The sequence below is a fragment of the Rhipicephalus sanguineus genome, chromosome 3, assembly GCF_013339695.2.
Source record: "Rhipicephalus sanguineus isolate Rsan-2018 chromosome 3, BIME_Rsan_1.4, whole genome shotgun sequence".
Classification (NCBI taxonomy): domain Eukaryota; kingdom Metazoa; phylum Arthropoda; class Arachnida; order Ixodida; family Ixodidae; genus Rhipicephalus; species Rhipicephalus sanguineus.
Window position 1 is genome coordinate 197,099,825 of NC_051178.1, and position 24,499 is coordinate 197,124,323.

Genomic DNA, 24,499 nt, shown 5'->3' on the forward strand with positions numbered 1-24,499 from the left:
TCACCACCAAGAAAGATAACTAAAATTATCAGCGGCTAAAGTTAGCGACACAACACGTTACCAAAGTCATCGACTCAATAAAATTAATAAAAAAGCATATTTGTGCATACGCCAAACAAACGAGATTCTTTTTATGCGTTATCTCCAGCTTTTCCGAAATTAATAACGCTGACAAATTCCCTCGATTTTTTGTAGTCTGTGTGATCTGAAAGCAGGTGATATAAAAATAAATGCTATAGTTGTAACAACGGGTCTTCTAGTGCAATGGCTAATTACAATATATCAGATCTTTAATTTTACAACAAACTGACGTCGACTCACTTTTCGCCCAGAATGCGTGCCGACATTTTTTTTTCATATAAAGTATAGGCCTAGCAAACTGTAAAGAACTTGACAAGTACTATCTACGGAAATCTATTAAAATTACGAATGCTTTCGCAGCCGCGTTGATGCGTTAACGTCGCAGTTCTTGAGGGCGACCTCTTCAGGTTTTTGAAGAACACTGTCGTGTGCTATCGAGGTACGTAACACATAGTACTTCGTAAAAAGATTTCGTCCGATCATTAAGTCTATCTTTTGGCGTACGTTCACCAATTCTGCTGCTGCCTGCAACAGCTACTTCTATAAATTTGCTGAATTTTTGCATAAAGATATAAGTATCGTTACAACCACCAATAACCCGTGTAATCACATATAAAGGGTTCTGCATCATATACCATATCAACATGTCGCAATGTCTCAAGTGTGTTTTCTAAACAATCCTTCAGATTTCCGAAGAACGTTTCTGTATAGACTGACATTAAATAAGAGAGAGAGAAAAGGTTTATTATGGCAGAAAAGCTGAGAGGTCGGCCTGAATCAATGTTCTGGCCTGCTACTCAGCAGTAGGAAAGGGGAGAGTGGTAGTATAGAGAGTGGAGAGAAGATGCGGATGATGATGATGGAAAAAAGTGGCGACGAAGTAAGTCCTTGAATGTCCAAAAACTATTTACAGTCTCTCGTCGAGCTCTGTATCGCGCAAAAACATGTTCAGCGCTTTCAGAATATCGCGCTGATGACATGGTGGTGGTCCCAACAGAACTTTTTCTGAAACTTGTTGCTTCGATGACAACAAGACGGCCGCCATTGAATTTCTTTGCGTGAGGTATCGTGGGCAGACGCACAGGAGGTGTTCGATAGTCTCAGGAGTGCCACACATCTCGCAATTGGGACTGTCGGCACGGCCGATAAGGTGTTGGTAACGGCGAGTGAATGCCACACCTAGTCGTAGTCGGTGAAATAAGCTTGTAATACACCTTTTCATGGTTGGTGGGATTCTAACACTCATATTTGGGTCAAGTTCGTGAAGCCGGCGGTGACGATGGCTTGGTAAAGACCAATATGCTGCTGTAGTCTCACTCAGGAGTGTGTACACTACGGTGTTAGTATCCGGTCGGGAAAAGGGGATAGCTAGTACTCTGGCGTTATCATGGGCCATCTTTGCCTCCGCATCGGCTTGCTCATTGCCCTGCAGACCGCAGTGCCCTGGAACCCACTGACACATGATACGATGGCCAGTTTTCAGGGCGACATCGTGTAATTCGGCCACTTCGTGAGCAAGTATGGAATAAGGCCCTCGTTTAAGTGCTGAATCTATCACTTGGAGTGCTGGTTTACAGTCACAAAATATAGTCCATTGGTGAGGAGGTTGCGTCGATATGTAACGAATGACCTCGCGGATGGCTACAATCTCTGCCGCCGTCGATGTTGTTCGGTGGTCCAGACGGAAGCGTTCACTGGTCTTCAAACTTGGTATAACGAATGCCGCTGTTGACGCAGTGGGTAACACAGACCCGTCAGTAAAAACATGCACAGAATTGGCATATTCTGTAGATATATATGATAACGTTAATTGTTTGAGTCCACATAAAGGTATGCGCGACTTTTTACCCACTCCTGGAATGGATAGGCGCACTCTAGGTCTTGATAAAATCCATGCTGGTATCTCTGCAACTTTTGCGGGAGCGAAGCCTGAGGGAATGATGTTCTCATGGCGTGAGATGATTTCTGCAAAAGTGCTGTCCGGTCGGTGGGTGTGGATCGTTGCCAGAGGATGACGTTCATGCCGCGTCAATAGTCGGAGATAAACTCTTAACGGTTCGCATGAAAGATAACTATCCATGGGAGTTATGCGTGCTTCCGCAATAACTCCTAATGTTGACGTACATCGCGGTACGCCAAGACATGTCCTCAATGCCTGAGCTTGCAAACTTTCTAATGTACGCAGGCAGGACGGGCGTAGGTTTGTCATGACAGGTAAGCTGTATCGTAGGTAGCTTACGAAAAGTGCCTCATACAGCTGAAGCAACGACCTCTCTGATGGGCCCCATTTCGTGCCTGCTATATATCTAAGCATGTGTATGAAGCTGCTTAGTTTGGATCTAAGCATCGACACGTGCTTCGACCAGGACAAGTTTCGGTCAATCATCACTCCTAAGAATCGATGATGTGTTACATATGGTACGGAAGTGCCATCAATTATGATTTGGTAACGATGCATCGTTTTGCGTGTAAATGCGAGGGCCGCACACTTCGCTGTCGCCAATTGTAGACCTCGCGAACGCAAATATTTAGAGGTGACCGACACTGCACGTTGTAGTCTTGCCCGAAGCTGTGGTCGTGAAACGCCGGAAGCCCATATACAGATGTCGTCAGCGTACAAGCTCATCCTGGCTGTGTCTGGCACTACGTCGGCGAGTCCTATGAGAGCGATGTTGAAGAGCGTCGGGCTGAGAATGCCGCCTTGAGGAACTCCACGGAGGACTTCATGACGACTCGTCTCTCCATCCGTCGTCGTCATAAAGATGGTCCGGCGTGTAAGGTAATTTCGTATCCACAGAAACATTCTGCCTCCAATCCCTAGCTCCTCAAGTGCGTCGAGGATAACGTCATGTAACACATTAAATAAAGATTACAAATGTTTAAGCCTACGTCCTAAACAGATATGAACATATATAGGGCTGCAGCATATTGTTCTATTTATTCGGATGTATTAAAATCAGCTACGTGTTATTTTTGTTAAACCGCTGGAGCATACGACCAGCATTAATCCAACCATGGCATCGATCGAGAAGTCGTTGTTACAGGTCGGTGGATTAACGAATTGTCTTGATTTCAATGAAACCTAAACGTCACTTTCGCATTAAGGCTAACACAGCGTGCAACAAGGCAGCCTATAATCGCTTTAGTGGGTTGTCAATTTAGAGGAGTGGAAAGCCTGGCTCTGCATAATTAACCAACCCTAACGAGGTCACAAGCAACGTTAATGCTAGGCTGTGTTGTCTTCGTACACTGCACAGGAGTTTCAAACAACATGTTTACGTTAAGTCCACGAATTCTCTTTTCTTTCAATGTTCGAGCAACCTGTAACGTAGAGCTCACACCTGGATCACGCATTAGACGCTTACGTCTGGCTTTCCTGCACATGGGGTCTTATTGCCGTGAAGCAAGAGTCGCAGGTAGGTTATTATCCTGAGTTTATGGCTCTGTCGCACGCATTTGGAACCGCATAGAAGCCGGAAAATCTTTTGATGCACGGTTCACGTTAAATAGAAGATACTTTTGGTACAGAAAAAGTTGCTTAGTTGTACTCAACGTGGAATCCACGTCAAATAGCAAAACTTAATCTGATATCCTGAGGAGGAGCCACCGTGCGAGTACAAGGCCTATAATGATTCACCGTTGAGTTTTCCTCGACGTCTTTCTCACAGTGTTGTTCACAGTGTTTGCGCTGTAGCGAAATGCTTGTTCGAAGACTTTAGCGCAGTATGTTATTTTTTTGTTCTTTTTCGTCGCCTACGAACTAAGCGTCGAAACTTTTTGTCAAATGAGCTGCCTTCACAGGCAGGGCCACTTTGCCGGCGACTCTCCACTCTCGGCGTCGAGCTGGTGCGGACGCAGCTCGCAAGACCAGCGGCGAACCGTGTAGCTGGCGCATTGACGGGAAACTGTGACGAATAGCTGCAGCGAAGTGAAGCGAGCCAGCGAAGCGTAGCTTGTCAAGCACGCACGTGAGTTGCGCCCGAGTGAAGGAACATGTGGCAGCGACGTGAAACGAAGGCGCCTCTGCTGGCATTGATTGGCTGCCTTCGCCCGTGGGCAGGCTCAGGCGATGTTTACGCTGTGGTCTGATCGTGCGCCGGCTGCCACCCTGCAGGCTCCGCGACCGCTGCTGCTGCTGCTGCAGCCGTGTCTGCTGCCAGTGTAAGCGAGAGTAGCGAGACACGTCGCATTCGTCTTCATTGGCGGCCGCCATCGAGAGGCAGGTGGTCGCGATTTTCCCCCCGAGTGCCGTACCTCCTCTCGGTGAGCAACAAGAGGGAAGAAGAGCTGTGGAAAGGGGCGCTTCCTACAAGCCCAGAAAGCCAATGCACTTCGACGTTGAGAGGAGGTTCTATCAGGAGGACTGACACGTAGAAAGTTAGAGAAGAGTGTCAAGTACATACAACGAGAAAAGAAGGCAAAGAACAGCGAGGTGTCGTGCAGAATCTCACGTTATTTCAGACCGATGCCGCATAGGTGTAACTGCGGGAAAGGGGGGGGGGGGAGAGCACTCGACGGGCTCCGAAACGCCCATCCTTACTTCCCCTCAATCGTTACACTCTTCCCGCTTTACTTGGTGCAGAAGTGTTTGCGTTACCTCGCCACTCGTTTTCTCCTGCTTGTCATTCTGGGCGCATTAAGAGCGTCACGCCACATGGCGGGTTTCTGTGCTCTGCTTGCGCGGCAAACAAAGGCTCTTCGTGCAGCGATTACAAGAGGATGAGCCGTCCTCGTCGTGCTCTTCTCTGGAACTGACAGCATCAACAACCTTTCCGTTGGTAATAAAGAGAGGGAACATGGAGACAGGGAACTGAGATGCGAACGACAGGGAGATAACTGGAAAACAAATACCTGGTTTGCCTTTACAACATAAACGAAAAAAAAATAAAGCTCTAGAGGAAAGCACACACTTATACAAGATGAAAAAAAAAATGGAGCGTTACTTCGATCTACTACATAATTCTAACGAAGGAAGTTCAGTAGCATCTTCCTCACCTTGTGATGGGACGCCCTTATAAGCTGGTCCTGCAAGGTCAACTTTTGCGGAAGCAACCAATCATTTTTCACGTCTCAGCATGCTCCAGTGAGAAGATTTGAAAATAATTCGTTCCAAGCTTTCCTCACTGCCTCAGTCATCACATACATCATTGCCGGCCCTTCCTACGCGGTAATAATTGTTCGAATTTCGCTGTGTAGCAAGGACGTACTTATTGGTCTTAAATGTACGAACCTTGATGATTGCCTGTTCGCGGGAGGTTGTGCTGCTCGGCGTGACCAGGGCCATCGAGCCCTACTAACTTTCTTACACAATACCGATTTGGCCTCGTGTTTATAGACAATTTTTTCCTGTGACTACTTATTTGTGTTTACGTCTGTGTTATTTGTTTCTTTTTTTCTCTTTCTTTCCCCCTATCTTCCTTTCCTCTGTTTCCCCATTTCCGAAGGAGCAGACAGGCGTTGTGCCCCTTTAGGTGGCAGTTGTTAGCCTGTTCCCTCCATATTTCCTTTGTGTCTTCGTGTTTTCTATGTATTCAAAGCAAATAATAATAATAATAATAATAATAATAATAATAATAATAATAATAATAATAATAATAATAATAATAATAATAATAATAATAATAATAATAATAATAATAATAATAATAATAATAATAATAATAATAATAATAATAATAATAATAATAATAATAATAATAATTTTCTAAAGTAACTTTTTAGTATTTCGAAGTAAGATGATTGCAAAGCTGAACACCGCAGTCTCAAGAATGCGAATAGCAAATACGTGCATATAACGTGCAAAGTCTAGCAGTCAGTGAGTCACTTCACGATTGGCCGACAGCCATTCTTAGCAGGAATACTCTGACCAGGAGCCGAACACTATGGATGAGCGAAAAGAGGTGTTCGTGTCATGGCTCTGCGAAACACTTGCTGCCATATTTGTGAGGAAACGGGCAGATTCCAACCGCTATAACTTTTCTAACAATCGTCGACGGCGCGATGAGAAACGCTTTTACCATACAAAAAACTTTCAGCGACATTGCATGCTGCTCAAGGCTCTTTAGAAGAAACCTACACAAAAATACGGAAAATACGGAAAGTTGAAAGGACTCGAAGTAGTTATAGCAACGGTACACGAATATATTGTTGCCAAATGCACAATCATTGTTGCAAAATGCACCTTTTTTGGCTATGGGGCATAGCATTCCAACAGAGTAAGGGCTTCGTCATACGAAGATGAGAGACAGAAAGCTGAGCGGGGATGGGCTGCTGAGCGCAACTTACGTTCCAAGCCCCTCCTCATCATTCTCCTCATTTTCCTCCCCCTGTAAGGTGTTTTCTTTTCTTTTGCTTACATGATTATGGTTCCACTCTGGCATGCTTGCAAGGACTACGAAATTATGTAGACGTTGTAATGCACCCAAGCAGTACCGGCGAGCCCGCTTATTTCTCCCATGTGAGCTCTCTCGCCGCTTAGCATATGTTCGTCGTCGCTTTGGCCACGCTTCGCGGTAATAATACGCCCTGAGGGTTCCTGACCCGCTTTCAATAAATTAGCGTGTCGTGCGCCGCTCGAGTGCTTCTTAGCACCGGAAAGCGTATAGGCGACACCGCGTTCTCGACGCGCTCGCCTACTGAGAGAAAATTTTTCAGCCGTCTCGAAATGGCCGTAATCTTGTCGCCGGAGGAAAAAAAAGACGCGCATTTCTTATTAATGCTGGCATCTGGCCGAGCCAGCCGGCGGCATAAAAAGACACATTTTTTTTTAAGAGTCGGCAAACTCGTTGAAATCAAGCGTACGCGACGAGTCGCGGCTTATTGGCATGAAAGCGACGGAGCTCTCACTACTTCGATAAGACTTTGCCCAAGGCGACAAATAAAACAAAAAGCGACCTCTCCTTCACAGCGGCAACATCGTCGCAAGTTTGGCTCCTCTCCGTAGCGGCCTCCCTTTACGCGGTCACGACCGAGGCGACATTTGCGATCTTCAATTTCATATTCAACGGAATGTGTATAATGGATGCGAAATACAAGGCTGTGTGCGTTCGAACGACGCGCATGACTGGCTGGCGAGAAGCGAACTGCGGGCCCATCGTAAAGCCAGAAGGAAAACAAAATTGAGGAGAGCAAGTCGCTTAAAGGAAGCATCCATTTATTATTCAGTATTTTTCGGCGCCGCCGGTTCGAATTTCGAAACTCCCCGGCTGCAGGAGCACCGAGCCAAGTTGCGCGGCACTTTGGTGTTATTTTTGATTTACATGGGAAATGAAAGGGTAAGTCGGCCGCGTTGATAAGGCGCTGTCTACAGCCTCTCTGTCGTACTTGGAAAGTATTGCAGAAGTACGCAGTCACACGCGTTTAGAAAAGCAGCGAACACGTAGCAATGAATTCGTGAACTCATACACGCTGGTGCGAATTGAATATACGAACAGCGCAACTGACAAGGACAGAAGAAGGTAACAACACACAGCGCTGACTTTCAACAATGAATTTAATAGCGGAGCGAAGTACATATATGGTGAAAAAAATGGGCATGCGTAGAAGGGTGCAGTTAACAGCCACTGCGATACAATGCCAGCAAAACTCTTGTCACTTATTGATTGAGCTGGAAACCAGTACACATCTTAAAAATGATCGAGATACGCAATCTCTTTTTGCAATAGCGCAACTGATGGGTGCGCAATAGCGCACCCTTCAACGCATGCCCATTTTTTTCACCATATATGTACTTCGCTCCGCTATTAAATTCATGGTTGAAAGTCAGCGCTGTGTGTTGTTACCTTCTTCTGTCCTTGTCAGTTGCGCTGTTCGTATATTCAATTATGACCTACCAACTTGCCCAAGTTTCCACGCTTAATGGAATGTAAGAGCTCGCACAGTTGTATACACGAAATAGTTATTGGCACCTAGAAACGGCGACGGGTGGCTTCAATGCGAAGAAAATTTTTGCTGTATTAGCTTCTATCATCGAGTATTTCTTATTCAGGATCAGCTTTATTTTAATTTGTGCCCGCGGTGATGAAGTGGGTGACACAACTCAACGTTCTCTAAACTGCACGTTTCTCGATTATGTTGTATCTGATTTGCAGAGGAGCCCATAATTATAACAATTGTTGGAGTTTTGCGTCCCAAAACCACGATATGATTATGAGAGACGCCGTAGGGGAGGGCTCCAGAAATTTTGACCTCCTGGGGTTCTTTAACGTGCACCTAAATCTAAGTACACGGACCTCTAGCATTTTCGCCTCCATCGAAATCGCAGAGGTGCCCACAATTGCGGTTCACAGCGTTTGTTGAGGTCAGCAATTTTTACCTATTTCGTCCGCGTCGACAAGTTGAAAGTGTCAGTAAGAGAAATGACACTAGTATTTTTAATTTCATTAAACTGTGAGCGCTCAATCCATGCTAGTGCGTCATGTTTATTCTATTTGACTGCTATTTTTAGATATGGTAGTACCCTGCAAGACGTTGTCAGTGGTTACTGATGCATCATGAATTAGTGTTGAAAATGTGCGCCACAGGCTTACAACGCAATTTCGTTTTACGTTTCTAAAGCTTTAATGCTTTAAAGGCCCAGGTTTCCTTCTACAATTTCGTCATCTGCAGGTCACCACAAAGGCCGAGGACGCTCAAGCGATTCCAAATCATCCGAACGCGCCCACACACAAAGCCAGTGGCCTCTGTATGGATCACGCGTTAATCAAATTCGCGCGAGCAGTATTTCGTCACACAAACGTCACCATGGTAACAGCAGAGGTCATGCCCGTCAAAGCTCATCCTCCTTCTCGAAACTGGCCGCTGAGCGGGCTCCGGTTTCAACTGATTTTGCTCGGCTCGGCATCGGCTAGTGCACCGTCCTCTCAATGCGGAGTTTATTTCGAGCTTGAAGTCCGCCGTTGCGCCCTTCTTTCACTCCTTCTTCTTTCACTCATTTTTACTAGCAGAAAAAAAAAAGGTATTGTTCCAATTATTCTTCCGGTCATTGTCGCTTTAATCCCGACTTCGTCCCGAGGGCTGTCGAGGCAAACGAGTAAGAAGATGAGAACTTGTTCTTTCTAGTTGGTGCGTGTCTGAAAGCATATTTGCCGCTAAAAGGACCCATTCATTTGCAAGCAGTGCCTGCGCACTGCAAAGTCTGCAAGTGTGAACCACGATTTCGTAATCTTGGTAGGAGTAATCAATAAACGACTCGTGAATCATTGGAAGGCTTTCATCTTCAGAAGTTGGATGGAGCGAACCCTCGTTACAACTGCACCCGGAGATTAGATTCCTTAAGCGATGGTTGCCCCATTAGATATATTTGTGGTTTTAGGTGAATGCGTCTCTTTCAGCATCTATTCTCTGTATCCTGACAGAAATAAATTTTCAGTTGGAAGTGCCGCCCGTGTCGACGTTCTCGCCTTCTTCTGTGAGCGTCGTCTTAGGGCAAAGCAGCAAGAGTGCTCATTCTTTCTCACTGTAAGACTCGAGCCGATCTGGACTCATTCATCGTGTGACTAGCATTCATTGCTTTTTCTGCAGCAGCAACGCCTTTCTGTTCTATCCAACTTACCTCGTTCGTCTGAGGTACACGCTTGCTTTAGGCTGGTACCTATTATTGGATCAGGAGCGTCGTTCGTACGTCGCTGTCCTCCACCAGCACTCTCACTGATCAGCGGTTCTTTTTTTTTTTTTTAGTTTCGAAACCCTTCCTCGTGTTTTCGCGTGCTTCTCAGTACAGTTACGCGGTGTCTCATCAGAACCGTTCAGTTCTGTCGTTTGTGTTTCCTGCATCCGGTAACCAGACGCCCACTTATTATACCACAATGACTTGTCGTAAGAGCCGCCGCTTCTTGAACAACAGAAAGTCCAAAGTGTTTACCTTCTGAGCCATAGTGTCATACAAGCGAAACGAGGACTGTTACAATGAGATGAAAAATGCGATAAACCAACAGCGAAAACCACCGTGAAAGGTCTAAATATGCGTCTAAATATGCGTTGTATAGAGGGGCCGTATATTCAGTACATAGCTTTCGAAGATATCGCTTCATAGTGTTTCGATTACAGGGCGTTAGTACTTAGTGAGCCGGTGAGCGATTACCAGTGCGCAAAACAATAGCGAAATGAATGTATTACACTTATCCTAGTAACATAACGGTTCCTCTTTCGATTACTTTATGCGACCTACAAATGATAGAACCGCATCGGCGACGCACGATAGCGCGTGGTCACCGCTGAGACAGCAAGTTACTACGATATGTTTCAATAGCAACAACTTCTTTCACACTTAGTTTGTTTCCAGATTCGGATTCCGTCTGGCGCTAAGGCCAAGCTCTAGCTTCTATAGGAACTGCACGCTCTTCGCCTAGACATGCGTTCACCTTTCTGTTTCCCTTCTTTCACCCCCTCGTACATTTTCCAACGTGTGCGTCGTAGTCTCTCTCGTCGTGGCTCGCCAAAATGAACCGACTCGGCGCCCCGTATTGCGGCCTCCTGCACAGCCAAACGACAGAGGTCAGCGTTTTTCGGTCCTTCTTCGTGTTTGCGCCCACCCGCGCTCGCCCGTCTATTATTCAGCGAGGAGCGCCTTCCGAATATCTCTCTTCTTCCGCCTTTTTCTTTCTTCTTATTTCGCTGCTTCGTTAACGAAGGAAGCAACAAGCGCGCCGATCTACCTAGCGAAGAACCCCGCGAGGCCCACATTTCCCTCCACCCTCGCGGCTGCTTCGACATGCGGCTTCGCGCGCAAACACCGCAGAAGCCGCCGCAATCTTCTTGAGGAGCGTTGTTGAAATTAGGCATTACTGGCGGCTCCCGGCGCGTCTGATCGCCGTGCGCGCGTCATCGCTTTTGGGCGTTCGTCGTCTTTAGGTTTTCTTCGACCAACAGGCGCCGCCCTCTTTGGAGCGATGATTGCCGATGATGGCGGCTTTTCAGGGGGCGTTTTATATGCGCTGAGACGGCAGAAAAAGACGAGCGTTGCTGCGTGCCACGCCGTCCGATCTGCGACGCTCGCGGTATGAATAAGTCTGCTGGCGGAATAACAAATTCTGGCGCCGAAGACATGGGAGTCACAAAGCGATAGCACGCCCTCAGCGTGTGTGTGTGTTTACGCTCGTGCTACCATGTGCGCCAGTGAGCACGTGTGTAAATGTGCGCGATCGTGCGTGATTGCACTTTGTTCTTTTTGCAGGTGAATGTCTTGACCACACGTACCTCGCCAACACCATATGGAAAGATGGTAGACTTTGCGTTGATTTCAAATAGTTGGTATATATCGATGCCAACTAGGCTAAGTTTCAGATATTCTTGTCACATTTTCCCATATGTATCCGTATCCGTACTTTGCAGCAGTTACGTGACGTGAACAGAATACGATTGATATGGGAGCACATCAAGTTATAATACGAGAGAAGTGGCCAGTCTATAAGATGTGATCGACATTACTTTTTGGCTATATTGTGACATTACATTGCAAGGCTACGTTAACCTACATTGCATCATTTGTAGCAACGCTCTTCAGTCTCGTTTCTCGCATCGTTCGTTCAGCTGCGGAATGGTTGATTTATTGCATAATAGAATGGGGAGAAGTTAAGTGCTCATTTAACTTAACCTGTGTTCATCAAACTCGCGGATTGAAGCAATATTTTACTTGTCTTATCACATTCTCTGATTGATTTTGTTTATCGACTCATTTGTCATGAGGAATGCCAATGAGGTGCGGTTAACTCATCAATCGCGAGGTAGCACTGGTGCATCTTGTATTAAACAGTACATTAACTCTCAGGATAATGATGCTGGCGGCGGTCGTGGTGGCGATATTGCTACAGGCGTTGTTAGCCTGACAGACCTGTCATGTCGCTATAGATTGTGTCCGAATTCCTGGCTTAACGACCGAAAATATGACGGCTTTTTTTTTTCAGTTTACGAAAAGCAGCAGCAATAGCTGCACTGTCTACAACAACCGAAGAAAACTGGGCGGTCCAAGCGGTCGTACCATGCAGCATCGCGAAACGGTATTCAATATAGACTAGCATGGCTATCGTAGTCCACGATGCCCGATTAGTCAATGCATACTTGGCAGTGTTTGTAAGCATTCACGTACAAGTAGTGCTCGAGAACCAAACAGAGGGTCACAGATAAAGTTGCCGATCGCTTGGACGGCAATATTAAGTGAAACATGATGCCCCCGAGCGTCCGAGACGGATCAGTTCATGGCCTCCGTTTAGGCCTCTTGAAGCCGACGTTCCCTAGTGTATTTGGTGCAGCCCAGAAGTGGGGTAGATGCCTGCTGCTGAGTCTTTCAAGAAGGGCTTTCTGATGCAAAGACTCACCAGGCCGGATAAGTTGGCTCAACAGCACTTAGGAGACCAGGGGGCGTAGTTGTACCGAGACTGGGTCTAGTACATAACTTCTTAGCCCGGCTTAAGGGATCAGAAAAGTGCGTCCTGATGAGTGGCAGTGCATTACATCACTTGTACTTGAGTGCACATTGTAAAGCATGCTAAATATATTCATGCATAAGGACAGATGGATGGATGAACAACTTTATTGAGGTCCTTCGGTACGCGGGATTGCGCGCAGCGGGTCGCTCCCACGTCGGGACAGGGAGGCCTTGCCCCTCCGCCAACAGTCAACTGAGCAAGGAACAAATTAGAGATAGGCGATCTTAAACCAGCTCGGTGTGCTGTTAAGGCCGTTTGACAGTACAGCACAGTGGCAGACAGGCACGAAACTTGCCTAAGCATACGTTAGATCGCTCCCTGTTTCCATCTAAGAACATACATCGTACACCCATATGGTTCTAATGCATTCTGGTGCTTGAGAAACTTCTACTATCACACATCCATCAGTCCGTCTAGTTTGCCCTAACCAATGCGCGATATGGTAAGAGGTACGTAGATCTAGCGGCTTGAACTTTTACGCCCAATTGCTCGGAGATTAATTTCGGTATTTGTAGGAGCAGAGGTAAACGTGCAAACAGTAACTGCGCGTGTAAACTTCATTTCGCGATCTGGAGCTTTCTGTGACTTATTGACTTTCACTGTCTGTACGGTCAACTGCAGTTTCTGAGTTGCAGACAAACCTATTGGTGTTAAGAACAGAACACCGTTCACAAGAAGTAAAGGAGTGAAGAAAAAGCTCCATTGAACAAAGCAATAACAAGAGATGTCAAACACGAGCACTCGCGTTTACAGTCTTTCTCTCTTGTCTATTTTTTTGTCACGTTTAGAATAGCTGCTTCTAGCGCAAGTAATTAATAACCAGCTGAAGTTAGCGCAGTGCTGATCCACATGAGACTGGCATCGTTTGGTTAAGTCAGCGTCAGGTGTAGTCTGGTTATTGCTAGCGATGACGATGCTTAAGCTAACATGCCTCATATATGCTACTTCGAAGCTGAGAACGTACTTCTTCTGATGACAATAATTACGTATTATATTCTAGAAATTTCTTTCATTTCATGACACAAATGTAGCAATGAAAAGGAAGGGCAGCAACAAACAACGCTGGCTCGAAAATATCATAAGCCTGGAGCGCATTTTCCGGCGCGCATATTTCCTCTGGATGAGCGTCTTTCGTGAGCCGGCCGAAGGATTTTTTTGTTGTAATTTTCTCAGCATGATTGCTTTATGGACTCAGTTGCAGTGAGGCCAGGTCTTCTCAGCGACGAGAAAAAAATTTTATCTTCCTGCCTGTTCCCGAGAAATAAAAAAAAAGCAAGAAGGAGAAATGGCGCGCTGTAACAGTGCATTTCCCGCAGATGAAACGAGGACTATATAGAGGGAGATAGTGCGAGCGTAATTTGGTTGATTTACTGCGCATGGCTTCTTTTATTCATGGAGCAAAAGGCTAATGGAACCAGCATAACTTCTCCTGCTAGGCCCGTTGCGTTGTTGCCTCTTAATCCTTTTATTTTTTTTTTTTGCGTGGACCCTAATGGGCATAAATTTACCACGCCTCTGTTGTAACCCATCGTGCGAGCAATTTGTGAGGCCCTCCAGTCTCACGGTGAAGTGATGCAACGCATCGCGCACGTGCAGGCGATGAATAGAGGACCGGCACTATAATAAAGAAGCAAATATATAAAAACGCACGCATGTAATGACCAACAGCGCAGCGTAAGGAAGGACGGGCTAACGTGAAAGTTTCCGGAAAGACATGTCACTTTTCTCCTTAGAGGAACAGCGCGTTATGAAGACTATAATGTCGAAAGCAGCTACAGATGTTTGCAGTTAAGTGAATTTTGATGTTCTGGGTGAGAAAACGAGAAACTCGCAGCACGGCGTCGTTGTGGATGTCATTGTCAGGCCCCGTACGTGAAGACGTGCAGGGACAGAGCGGTATCATTGGCGCCATAGCTTACCGATGAGTGTGAACATTCTAAAAACGTATTCCTGACTACAACGAAATGCGGTCCTGCGATAGAATGGATGTTCTCAATGTGCTTTATCCTGATAGAACTACGAAGAGCCTGTGCAGAACCGGTGTAAAAATTGAAAACGCGTTGATACCGGAGAACCGCTGTTTGATCAATATTGCAGCGCTAATAACGTCTGCGAATACGAAAAGTAAGCATAAAACCCAAGGCTTCATGTAGCCTCGTGCCCAAACATACACCTGGGTGAATATATCCACATTCAGTTAGAACATGCTCTGTCGTTTTCTTAGCTGCCCCACAGCATGTACATTTTTCTTCTTCCTTACTGAATCTCAGAATATTGGGCACCACAGCCAAATCATGCCTCCTAATGAAATTCTGCAGCATCAATTCAATCACAAGAGACAATATTTTGCCCCTCAATATCATTAAAGTTTCAAATAGGACGCCAAGCAGTGTGTAGCTGGATTGCAGTGTGGTCATTCACGGTGTTAAAGCGTGGACATCTGGAGACCGAGACGATCGTTCCTTTAACTGTAGTAGAGAAATAGAGAAGCCGATATACTTTCTGCCTCAGTCCTTCCAGAGCCACAGATTTATAATAATAGAATACAACAGCGGTCAACGACAAATAATAGCACGCGTCGGTGGGTTATAGAAAACGCTTGCTACTGCCTTTATTCTCCAAGCTCCTCTCTCCCGTATCCAGTTTTAGCGCGCGCAGCTCTCTCAGAGTCTAGGGGCCAATGTGGGTCAATCTGGCCTCTCCGCAAGCCACGCACGGAATCAATATACGCTGCAGCGCACGCACCGGACCAACACTGAGAGACGTGCAACTGGCTGGGAAAAAAAAAAGGATGGCAGGGATGAAGCCGAGACGAAGCAGACCACCGGCTCTGCTGCTAAGCGGGAGATTCCGACCAGAAATGGTTTCGCCGCGAGCGGACTGAGCCTCGCCGCGCAAAGGTATTGACGCCCCGCGGTGCTATACCGACGATCCCTTCTCTGCCCCGTCTGAATGTATTTTGTTAACTCGTGGCCCAATGTTTTCTGTTTTTGCGCTGCCAGGAAAAGGCTGGACTGCGACGCGGAATACCCCGGTCATAACAGGAGCGAAATCCTTCGTCTTTTCCTCCGCACTCCTTTCTTGGTTCTTTTTCACGAAAAGGACAACCGGCTGTACAGACACTGCAGCGTCGGTCTTTACGCAGTAGCTCCAGGGAACCTTTACGATCGTAGTGGTGGGCAGCGTCTAACGTATGTCATCAATTCTCAAAGTTATGACTGTGAATCCGTGATCACGCTGTTGGCTATAGCTCTTCTTACTTTCTAACGCAGTGTGAATTTTACAGAAACCCATAAAACGAGCGGAAGCATTTTCCACGTAGTCTTTCACATTCGCAGTACGAGTGCTCTGGCAGGACAACTCCAAATAAGTTCGTACAGCAAGAATTTCTGTATATTATTTTTCGCCTCTGGTACTGAAAGGTCGCCTCACATGCTATTTTTCCGTGCCACTGCTTTATGGTAATAATGAATAGAGCACTTCTTGACCACTGTTCTAAAACGACTTGAAATACCGGCAAGATGGGCTCACGACTTTGCGAAGCCCCGACCAATGTTTGAAAACAAGCGAAAGTAAAGTACCGTACAGCCTTGTTAGCCCTTCATCTTTTGACGTGAAAGCGAGGATTTGTTGACCCTGCGTAATATGTTGCTGGCATCTGCGCGCTTTTGGGCGCCTTGTTCCAATACTCGATGTACTCGTCCGCTTGCTATGCGAGCTGGATGTTCACTTAACCTAAGCACCGTGTCATCTGTGATGACTTCAGCACGGACCTTAAACATTACGTTAAGTGAAAGTCGGTTTCTTCCTCAACGACATTCCAGTCGTGCACATCCGTGTATTTCAAAGTTCTCTGCCCACTTCTCCGTTGTGCTGAATTCATTCTTACAATGCACTTAGTGAGCTCAATCTAACGACCTGAACCAACTATACCTGCGCTATCTTCCTACGTGAGTTAGTTTTTTTCCGTAGTCTTTCCTTCGAAATTCTTCCCTATTTCGGTGATCGGGCTTTCTCTTCTTGAATAAATACCGAGCAGGTACATCGAGCAAAGGCAACCAAAGAACGCACTTGCTTGCCAGTGCATCAGCGTTCACGTCAACACGGCGCCATTACCAAGACGCATCCGCTCGCTGCAGCTCATCTACGTGGCTTCAATATGCACTCGCCATTGCTCTCAAGCACCAGCGGTCAGCATTCTACCTGCCCTCAGGGAGCAGGACCAAATGCTCGCACTCCGAGGTTTAGCGTCGAGAGGACCGCGCGCGCTAAATATTGCATCCGCGCGTGTCACGCGCTCCGCCCACCCTGACCAGCGCGCATGTATCCACTCTCTACGCGTTTGTAAGTGCCTCGGCACGGGCTCGTATCCATGAAACATTGAAGCCGAAGTGTCCCGCTGGACTCGCTGCGCATGCGTTGCCCGTGCGCAACTCGTGTCTCAGCCATGCACACGTAGTATAACTAGCCTGCTACGACGCAAAGTTTGCCGCGCATTGCCTCCAGCGGTGTAACGGTCCAGGAATGGGCACTCTGCGGTGCGCCATGTAGCGAACGTCTTCGGAGAACGAACTCGACGTGCCAAATATGAACGAGCCTGAGTTACTGCGCCTGCAGAACGTGCGGTCACAACTTATTGTTTCTGTCATTTCTCGCGGCATGCCCCGTAAAACGATAATGGCGCTAGAGTGCGTCGGATGTCGGATGGTTCTCACGCGGAATATATAAGATGCCCAGGGCGTCAGCAAGACGAACGGAGAGCCATCAAAGAAACACCGTGATAACCGGCCTTGCTTGCACCCGTACAGGTGTTTTCAACGCGATGCGTTTTCATGTAGGCTTTCTTTATACGGATCTCCGGTGTTATTGTAATCTTCTCGAGTGGTAGCGTCTAAGTGATTCAAGCTGGAGCGGGGACGGGATGAATTGCGTAAGCATAAGCACATCAGTCGTATGGGCACGCAAAAAAAAAAAAAGCATCGTTGAACGAAAACGGGGCCTTAACAATGAGGTCGTGAAACTGCGGAAGAGGTAATTACCGACGACGTTCGAGCTTGATGATCGTAAATTCCCACTGAAATGTGGCGTTGGACGAGAACATGAGAAACATTTATTTCCCAGTGAAGTTCGCACACACGTAATAGCCTTAGAAGTTATGTGAAAGAAGATGAACAAACAGGTGGAGGTTGCTTACACACCCATTTATACTGAGCACCGCTCCGTAAACGGTCCAACATCGCGAATAGTGCGGAGAATCAGCCTAAGAAACGTAAATGTTTTTGGGTTGGAAGCAGGAAGAGGACGGTTGTATTGCATAGTAAGCAGCAGTTAGCAGTAAGAGAAGCAGCAAGAAATGCGAGATTTAAAATGGTGTGGCCATACCAGGACCTCGTGGAAAACACGGCCCATTTGGTGAAAACGACGCCATCATTTACAGTTGCACTTTTTTGCCTCTGTAGATAACCGCTGTACAAGAAAACAGACGTGTTCCATCTACAAAGTTCTTAAGTATGATTGGTGACAACAGACTCTGGGTTTCGTCCAAAACATGCCCTTACCTAATGGCTGCTTTCCAAGCAGAGTACTGCGCCTGTACATTTACGTGTACTTTACATTGCTGCACCGAGCCGGCTAAACACGCTCTTAATGAATGTCAGGCCTTTATTGCGTTCGGAGATGGCATGCACCAAACACTGATTACAGTTGCAATATATGTAAGTATATAAGCGCGCTAAATACAATAGCGGAGGGGGGGGGGTGAGGGTTATATTGCCTAAATAGGCTCGTTCGAGTGAAGAGGAGTGAGGACAGCTTTCTCTTTTTGTCGTTGTGTGAACCGGAAGTAATGCTGCGTTCGCGATTACAACTTTGTTGTGAATACATTTCTTCTTTTCCCCACAAAACCTACAAAACATATAACGTCAAAAATGTTTTTTAGAAGTTAGCATTACAACCGATGATGACCGAAGCAGGCAGTTTCGAGCGACTACCTCCTTTCCGCGATGTACATAAATGCTCGTAAAGATTGTCCCAATGATCTACGAGACGTTGAATTTATGTTCAGATCGTATTTATTGATCTGGATTCGTATTGAAAAGGTGGGTGGTGGTTTGGTGGCCTTCCGTAGCTCCGTCTGGCCGACTGAGTGGCTCACTGTTCGTCACTCTCTTCTTTCTTCCCTTTGCCTTTTCCTTTTCCCTTGCCTTTGCCCTTGCCCTTGCCACCCGCCTTGCCACCGGACATCTCAGATGCTATCTTGTGACCTTTGGCGCTAGGGTCTTCATCCTCAGATCGGCGTTGCCTAGCTATGTGCTGCTTGGGATGGCCATGTTTCTGGTTGTCATCTATAGCTGTTGCAAAGAAAATGCGTAGCATGAGATATTATCTGTAGAGTTAGAGTAACTGGATACTCGCACGCAGACATAGCGTAGACATAATGGCACTAAAGTAAAGCAAGATAACGAAAGCTTCAAATCCATTTTCTTTAGAGGTTTTTAATTTATTTTGTGCAATAACACGGTCTGATGACGTTTTAAAACAATTGTTTCTTACTGCGCTCGAACACTATCGTTTATACGGGACTGAGAGGTGCATGCCACCGAATGTAAAACAAAGTAGGCAAGACGCTCAGCGATAGAAGGTCAAGTACAATACGTCGACACTTAGGGGCACGTGACGCTCAGCGTTCTTCAGTTCTTTCGAATAAATAAATAACAAATCTGAGGACATGAAACTAGTCATATATTAGAAGTTTACACTTGGTAGCTCTAACATGAAGATCATAAACGACATTGACACTGTGCAATTCTACTGAAAGGGTGCCGTCAATTCCTAGGAACGCTTTATTGCTTGCGATAAATAGATACCGCTGCAATTGCTAATCAGCGAATAAACTATAGATTAACGTTCTCTGGATCCATGCCTCTATAACTACGCTTCGACAACAATGTCCATAGATACACGCATTTTCGAAATGCTTACCTTCGGCGGAGCAGCAGGCCAATACTGCGAGGACGAGGAGTCCCAGAACAAGAACAGTCGAACTCTTCATGTTGTATCACAGTGACTAGCGTGACGGTGCTCGGCGTTTATATGTATTGTGTGAGAGTTCTCGAAGGTGCAGGCGCGAAAAGTAAAGGACAGCAGCTCAATTTATATGCGGACGCGAAAAGCCGTCACAGCTGCGAAATCTGGGAAAGCGCTGCCTTGCGTGATCGCTCCAGCACTTGACGCACGACCATCGCAAATTGTAGGCGGCAGCAACTGCGTGCGAAAAGCGCCTGAGTCTACAGTTCGCCATATTGAAGTGCCTTCCGCGCCTAACTCTACTTTCATTTAGAGGGCCCTAGACGGCATGGTAATATTGAAAGAAAAGAAAGAAAAGAGCAAAGACTAGTACAGTTTCAAAAATTGTTAACGCGCTAGATGCGGTGAACTAGCCTTGTTTCCGTAAAAAACAAAGCGTTATAAAGAAATACTAATGAAAAAACTTAGTTTCAAAATTAACGTCTCATTCTATATCGAATACTTCTCCGAATCGACACTGTAATCCGCGGTCCGATTATGAAAAATACTGTACTGAGCGACTATTCATTAGTTTAGTCCTTCCTGCATTATTAAAAGCTCAATATGATTAGAGACAGAGAGTAAAGAAGGGGAAAAGCAGGGAGGTTAAGCAGGCTTTGGCTCTGCTGGCTACCCTACACGTGGGGTGGGGGGAAAGGACGAATAATAGATAAGATAGAGAAGAAAGAACAGGAGTGAGAAAGAGAAGTGAACAATTAGTGAGAACACACTCAACACAATGCCGCGCTGGTAGTTTATAGACGCTCGTGGAGTCCCGTCGCCTTCAGGTAGCTCAGTAGGGCTTTCGCGGCCTTCTGCATGCACGAAACCAATGCCCCAGAACTTTCTTTTCTAACAGTGGTCTTGCATCAAGACGATCGAGTTTGGCTCCTAGAACATGTCGTTGAGTCTGGTAGGATGGGCAGTGGCATAGAATGTGCTCAGTCGTCCCCTCAGAGCCTCAAAAGTTGCATGCCGCACTGTTGGAGGAACGTATTTCATTGTAAAAGTGTGACGCGGCGATATATATATATATATATATATATATATATATATATATATATATATATATATATATATATATATATATATATATATATATATATATATATATATATATATATATTCGGATCGGCAGGCTCGTGCGAGCGATAAAGAATACTCGCACGCGTGAGTCGCCTCTTCCCTTCTTTTATTATCTTCTCTTCTCTAATGTCCATTTATAAATGTTCTAGGAAACCTAACACCATTCCAGATAACATGTCCAGCGATGTCTTAGCTTTTTCTTCCACACTGTGCTCTCATGTCGCACACAATGAGGAGGACCACACTAAATGTTCTCTACGTGTCACTATACTATAATCGTCTCTGATTTCTTATTCTAATACGCTGCTTACAATCATTTCTAGTATTAGTTGACTTCTTGTCTTACCGATTAGAACGACAAAGCTACTTCTTACACCACTCAGTTGAAAGGTTACCGATTGTTACGAAATGAGGAAAAGATGTAGTAGCCTGAGCCCTCTCCAAAGCTGTACTAATAATAATAATAATAATAATAATAATAATAATAATAATAATAATAATAATAATAATAATAATAATAATAATAATAATAATAATAATAATAATAACAACAATAATAAATGTGGAGGTTTAACGCTCCGGAAATTTCGACCAGCTGGGGTCCTTTAACGTGCACCTAAATCTAGGTACACGGGCCTCAAGCATTTTCGCCTCCATCGAAAATGCGGCCGCTCGCGACCTTCTGGTCAGCAGTCGAGCACCATAACCACAAAACCAGCGTGGCGAGTCCCACTCCAAAGCAAGAGTGTCGTGTTTCTACATGCTGCATACGGTGAGCACTTTTCTGTTATGACCCTTATCAACTGTTACCCTTTTCAACTTCCATTAGGCACACTTCCACACGAAATTTTGACACCGCGACGAAATTAGCTAAGGCTACGGTGACCTCTCTGAACGAATGCTTTTTATGTCCTTTCTTTTATTAAAATTTAAGGAAGGAAGAAAGGAAGCAACAAGCGGAAAGACAGGGAGGTTAGCCAGTTCTTAGACCGGCTGGCTACCCTGTGCTGGGGGAAGGGGTAAGGGGGATAAAATATGATAGAAGAGAGGTGTTACAAAAAAAGGAGAGCAAGAAAAGGAAAAAGAAAAAGAGAGGGGAAAAAGGAAACGAGAATATGGCACTACTTAGAGTCTGTCTCTAAGACCAGTTGTCCGCAAGAAGCGCAATAATGCTTTCAAAGCCTTCTGTGCTGACGATGGACTCGGCCAGGGTCCCAAAACCCTTTGTTCCGACAAAGGCCGATTGTCAAGTTTGTCTAGCGCATTCGAAAGTTCTTGTCTTGGCGCACTGAAACGGGGACACTCACACAGAAGATGGGAGCTCGTTTCTTCGCAGCTGCAGTTATTGCATGTAGAGTCGTTGGCCATTCCAATCAGACAGGAGTAGGCATTCGTGAAGGCTCCGCCAAGCCGCAGGCGGCACAGAAGAGTCTCCTCAGTTCGCGATATTCCTGACGGAAGACGGAGCTGGAGGTTGGGATCCAAGCTGTGTAGAAAAGCATTGGTGAATTCAGCCGAGTTCCATTGGGCAGATGTGAGTTCACGTGCCAGTGAACGAAGTCTTGTAGCTGCGTCGGTTCTGGAGAACGGTATATTTGCGGAGTGGTCACTGTCATGTGCAGATCGGGTGGCCTCATCGGCACGGTCGTTACCGTATATACCACAATGACCCGGTATCCACTGATGCGCTATGTTGTGTTGTTTCTCGACTGCATGGTGGTGGAGGAGCCTTATAACAGCGACTAACTGCTCATTAGGTCCGCAGAACTCGCCGCAATCCGTGCAGCACTAGAATTTGTAATTGAAGAACCTTCGCAAGCTTGGTTCATCTTCTCTGACTCCAAGGCAGCTTTTCAATGTCTTATGTCGTCATTTCGTTATTAAAATTTAAGCCACTTCGGAGCGCCAAGCGGGCAAAATGAAAGGTCGGTGCTTCTCTGGGTCTTCGAATTCCGATACGCGCAGACCCTTGCGGCGTTCTCTTTTATTAAAGTCCATTAGCACGAGGCCATTCAATGACTCGGGGAGATTCTTTAAGACCGCTGGCTTTCACTTATTTTCGCGCACGTTGCACTTCTATTCAACTGAGCGAACGACTGCTAGGATTAGATAGCGCTAAGCTGCGCTGCCATCGCAGGAAAGGGGCCGTGAAAGCGTGCATTAATTCGTGCCGCGGACATGCTTCTTTGCGCTTGCAAATCTGTTTTGACGGCACCGGTTTGTACTGGGCTGGATCTTTAAGATCGAGAAGGTAGCACGAGTGCTCTCTTATGCTTTTGAATATCGGAGTAGCAAGAAATCTTTTTTTTTTTCAATGAGTATCTCCTTTTTAATTTTTTCTCTTTCTCTCTTTCTGTTTCTCTCCTACCAGTCCTATAGCGCCCAGGTGTTTGCGAAACATTTTTACCGCAATACTCAAAGAAAACGAAAACCAAATGGTTGCTTTGAGCTTAGCCAGAGCACCGCAAGTGTAGCAGAGGTCTTAAGTTCGCGCGCAATTTGAACCTCAAAAGCAAATTTCATATTTAAGCTTTTATTATGTTTCAGGAAATTATTACGAGCCTCGAAGGACTTGAATAGATAAATGTACTAAAGCGTATCGTGTTACGCGAAGAAGGCTATTCGTTCGTCACTCTCGGCGAAATATTCGCTCTACCATCTCCAATATTCATACTTTTTTCACTGTCTATGGAGGTCGTCGCAGGCTTTCCAGATTAAATGTATAAGTACGCAAGTATATTTAGTTTCACGTTAATGTAGTACAATAATGGATGCTGCAAGACGTAGTTGTGTTTTCGTTTAAGAGAAAACAGACGACGCGTTAAAGCGGAAGAAAGGTGTGGGGTGGGGGGGGTCATGGCGTCAATGTACATACGTCAACGCATTTGTCTAGAACGCTGGAACGGCAGGCCCCGGCACGTTCCATAGCGCTCCGGCGTCGTGTATAACGATAACAAAAAGATTGAGACAGCCCACGCCTGATCATTCATCCGAAGCGGCCATGCACGCTATAGTTTGGGCTCTTTCAATCCAGGTGCAATCGGTAAATGTCATCATCAGTGCAGTCCGGAGCACGCCGTTCCAGTGTTCTAGACAAGCGTGTTGGCCTCTGTACGTGGATCTTATAGATCGCGCTCTTGATTGATCCAGAGATGCTGTAGCGCGAATCTTGGTTATAGTGCTGCGAAACGTCGTGTAGGAACACTATAACGAAGATGTTGTTGACATCACTACGCGAGGAGTTGCGCACATTACATTGGTGCAATGCTCGAATATTCTACCCAGACATTTCTTAGGCAATAAGGGTAATCATCCGTATGTGTAGGCTACGGCTTAAGTTCGACCTGATGACTGTGGATTTGTGTTTAACGACGCCGTGCAGCAAGATCTAGATCGATAGCGGCGATAGAGGAAGGCTGTGTGGGATGAAAAAAAAAAGAAAAGAAAGAAATGAAGGAGAGGTAGAATAGAGCACAGAAAAACATGATCAGGAGAAAGAAAAGCGCTTCACGGGAGCCAGAAATGCGCGGAAAAATAAATTGCCGCCTAGAGCCTCGTGGAAAAGGGCTTGTCGAAGACGTAAAAAGGAACACAGCTCGCTCGGGTGGTCCTAATTGGAGTCACAAGACGTCTCCGAACGAAAAGTGAGTGCTGTCAGCGAGTAGCGGCGCGGCGATATGACAGGAGAAGACCGGCGTCATTTGAAATATCTCATTCTCCGTCCTCTTGCTTTCCTTCGTGGATATTTGGCCGTAGCGTTGAGCTTTGCTTCGGCTTTTCTGTAATGGTGATCTTCGTCGAACCCATGTGCGGACAGCTCACGAGACGCTGAGAATAAACTA

At 46.0% G+C, this 24,499-nt stretch overlaps 2 protein-coding genes across 5 annotated transcripts in view; one reads left to right on the forward strand and one right to left on the reverse strand.

Moving 5' to 3' along the window:
• LOC119386236 (ras-specific guanine nucleotide-releasing factor 2) overlaps positions 1-24,499 on the forward strand; it is a 403,649-nt gene that overhangs the window by 249,120 nt on the left and 130,030 nt on the right. The window lies entirely within an intron of this gene.
• On the reverse strand, positions 18,560-19,670 carry LOC119388013 (sperm protamine P1-like). The gene is made up of 2 exons (XM_037655619.1): positions 19,488-19,670; positions 18,560-18,856 (listed from the first exon to the last, which is right to left on the reverse strand). The coding sequence occupies exons 1-2, from the start codon at positions 19,555-19,557 to the stop codon at positions 18,657-18,659; spliced, it is 270 nt and encodes an 89-aa protein (XP_037511547.1). The 5' UTR covers positions 19,558-19,670; the 3' UTR covers positions 18,560-18,656.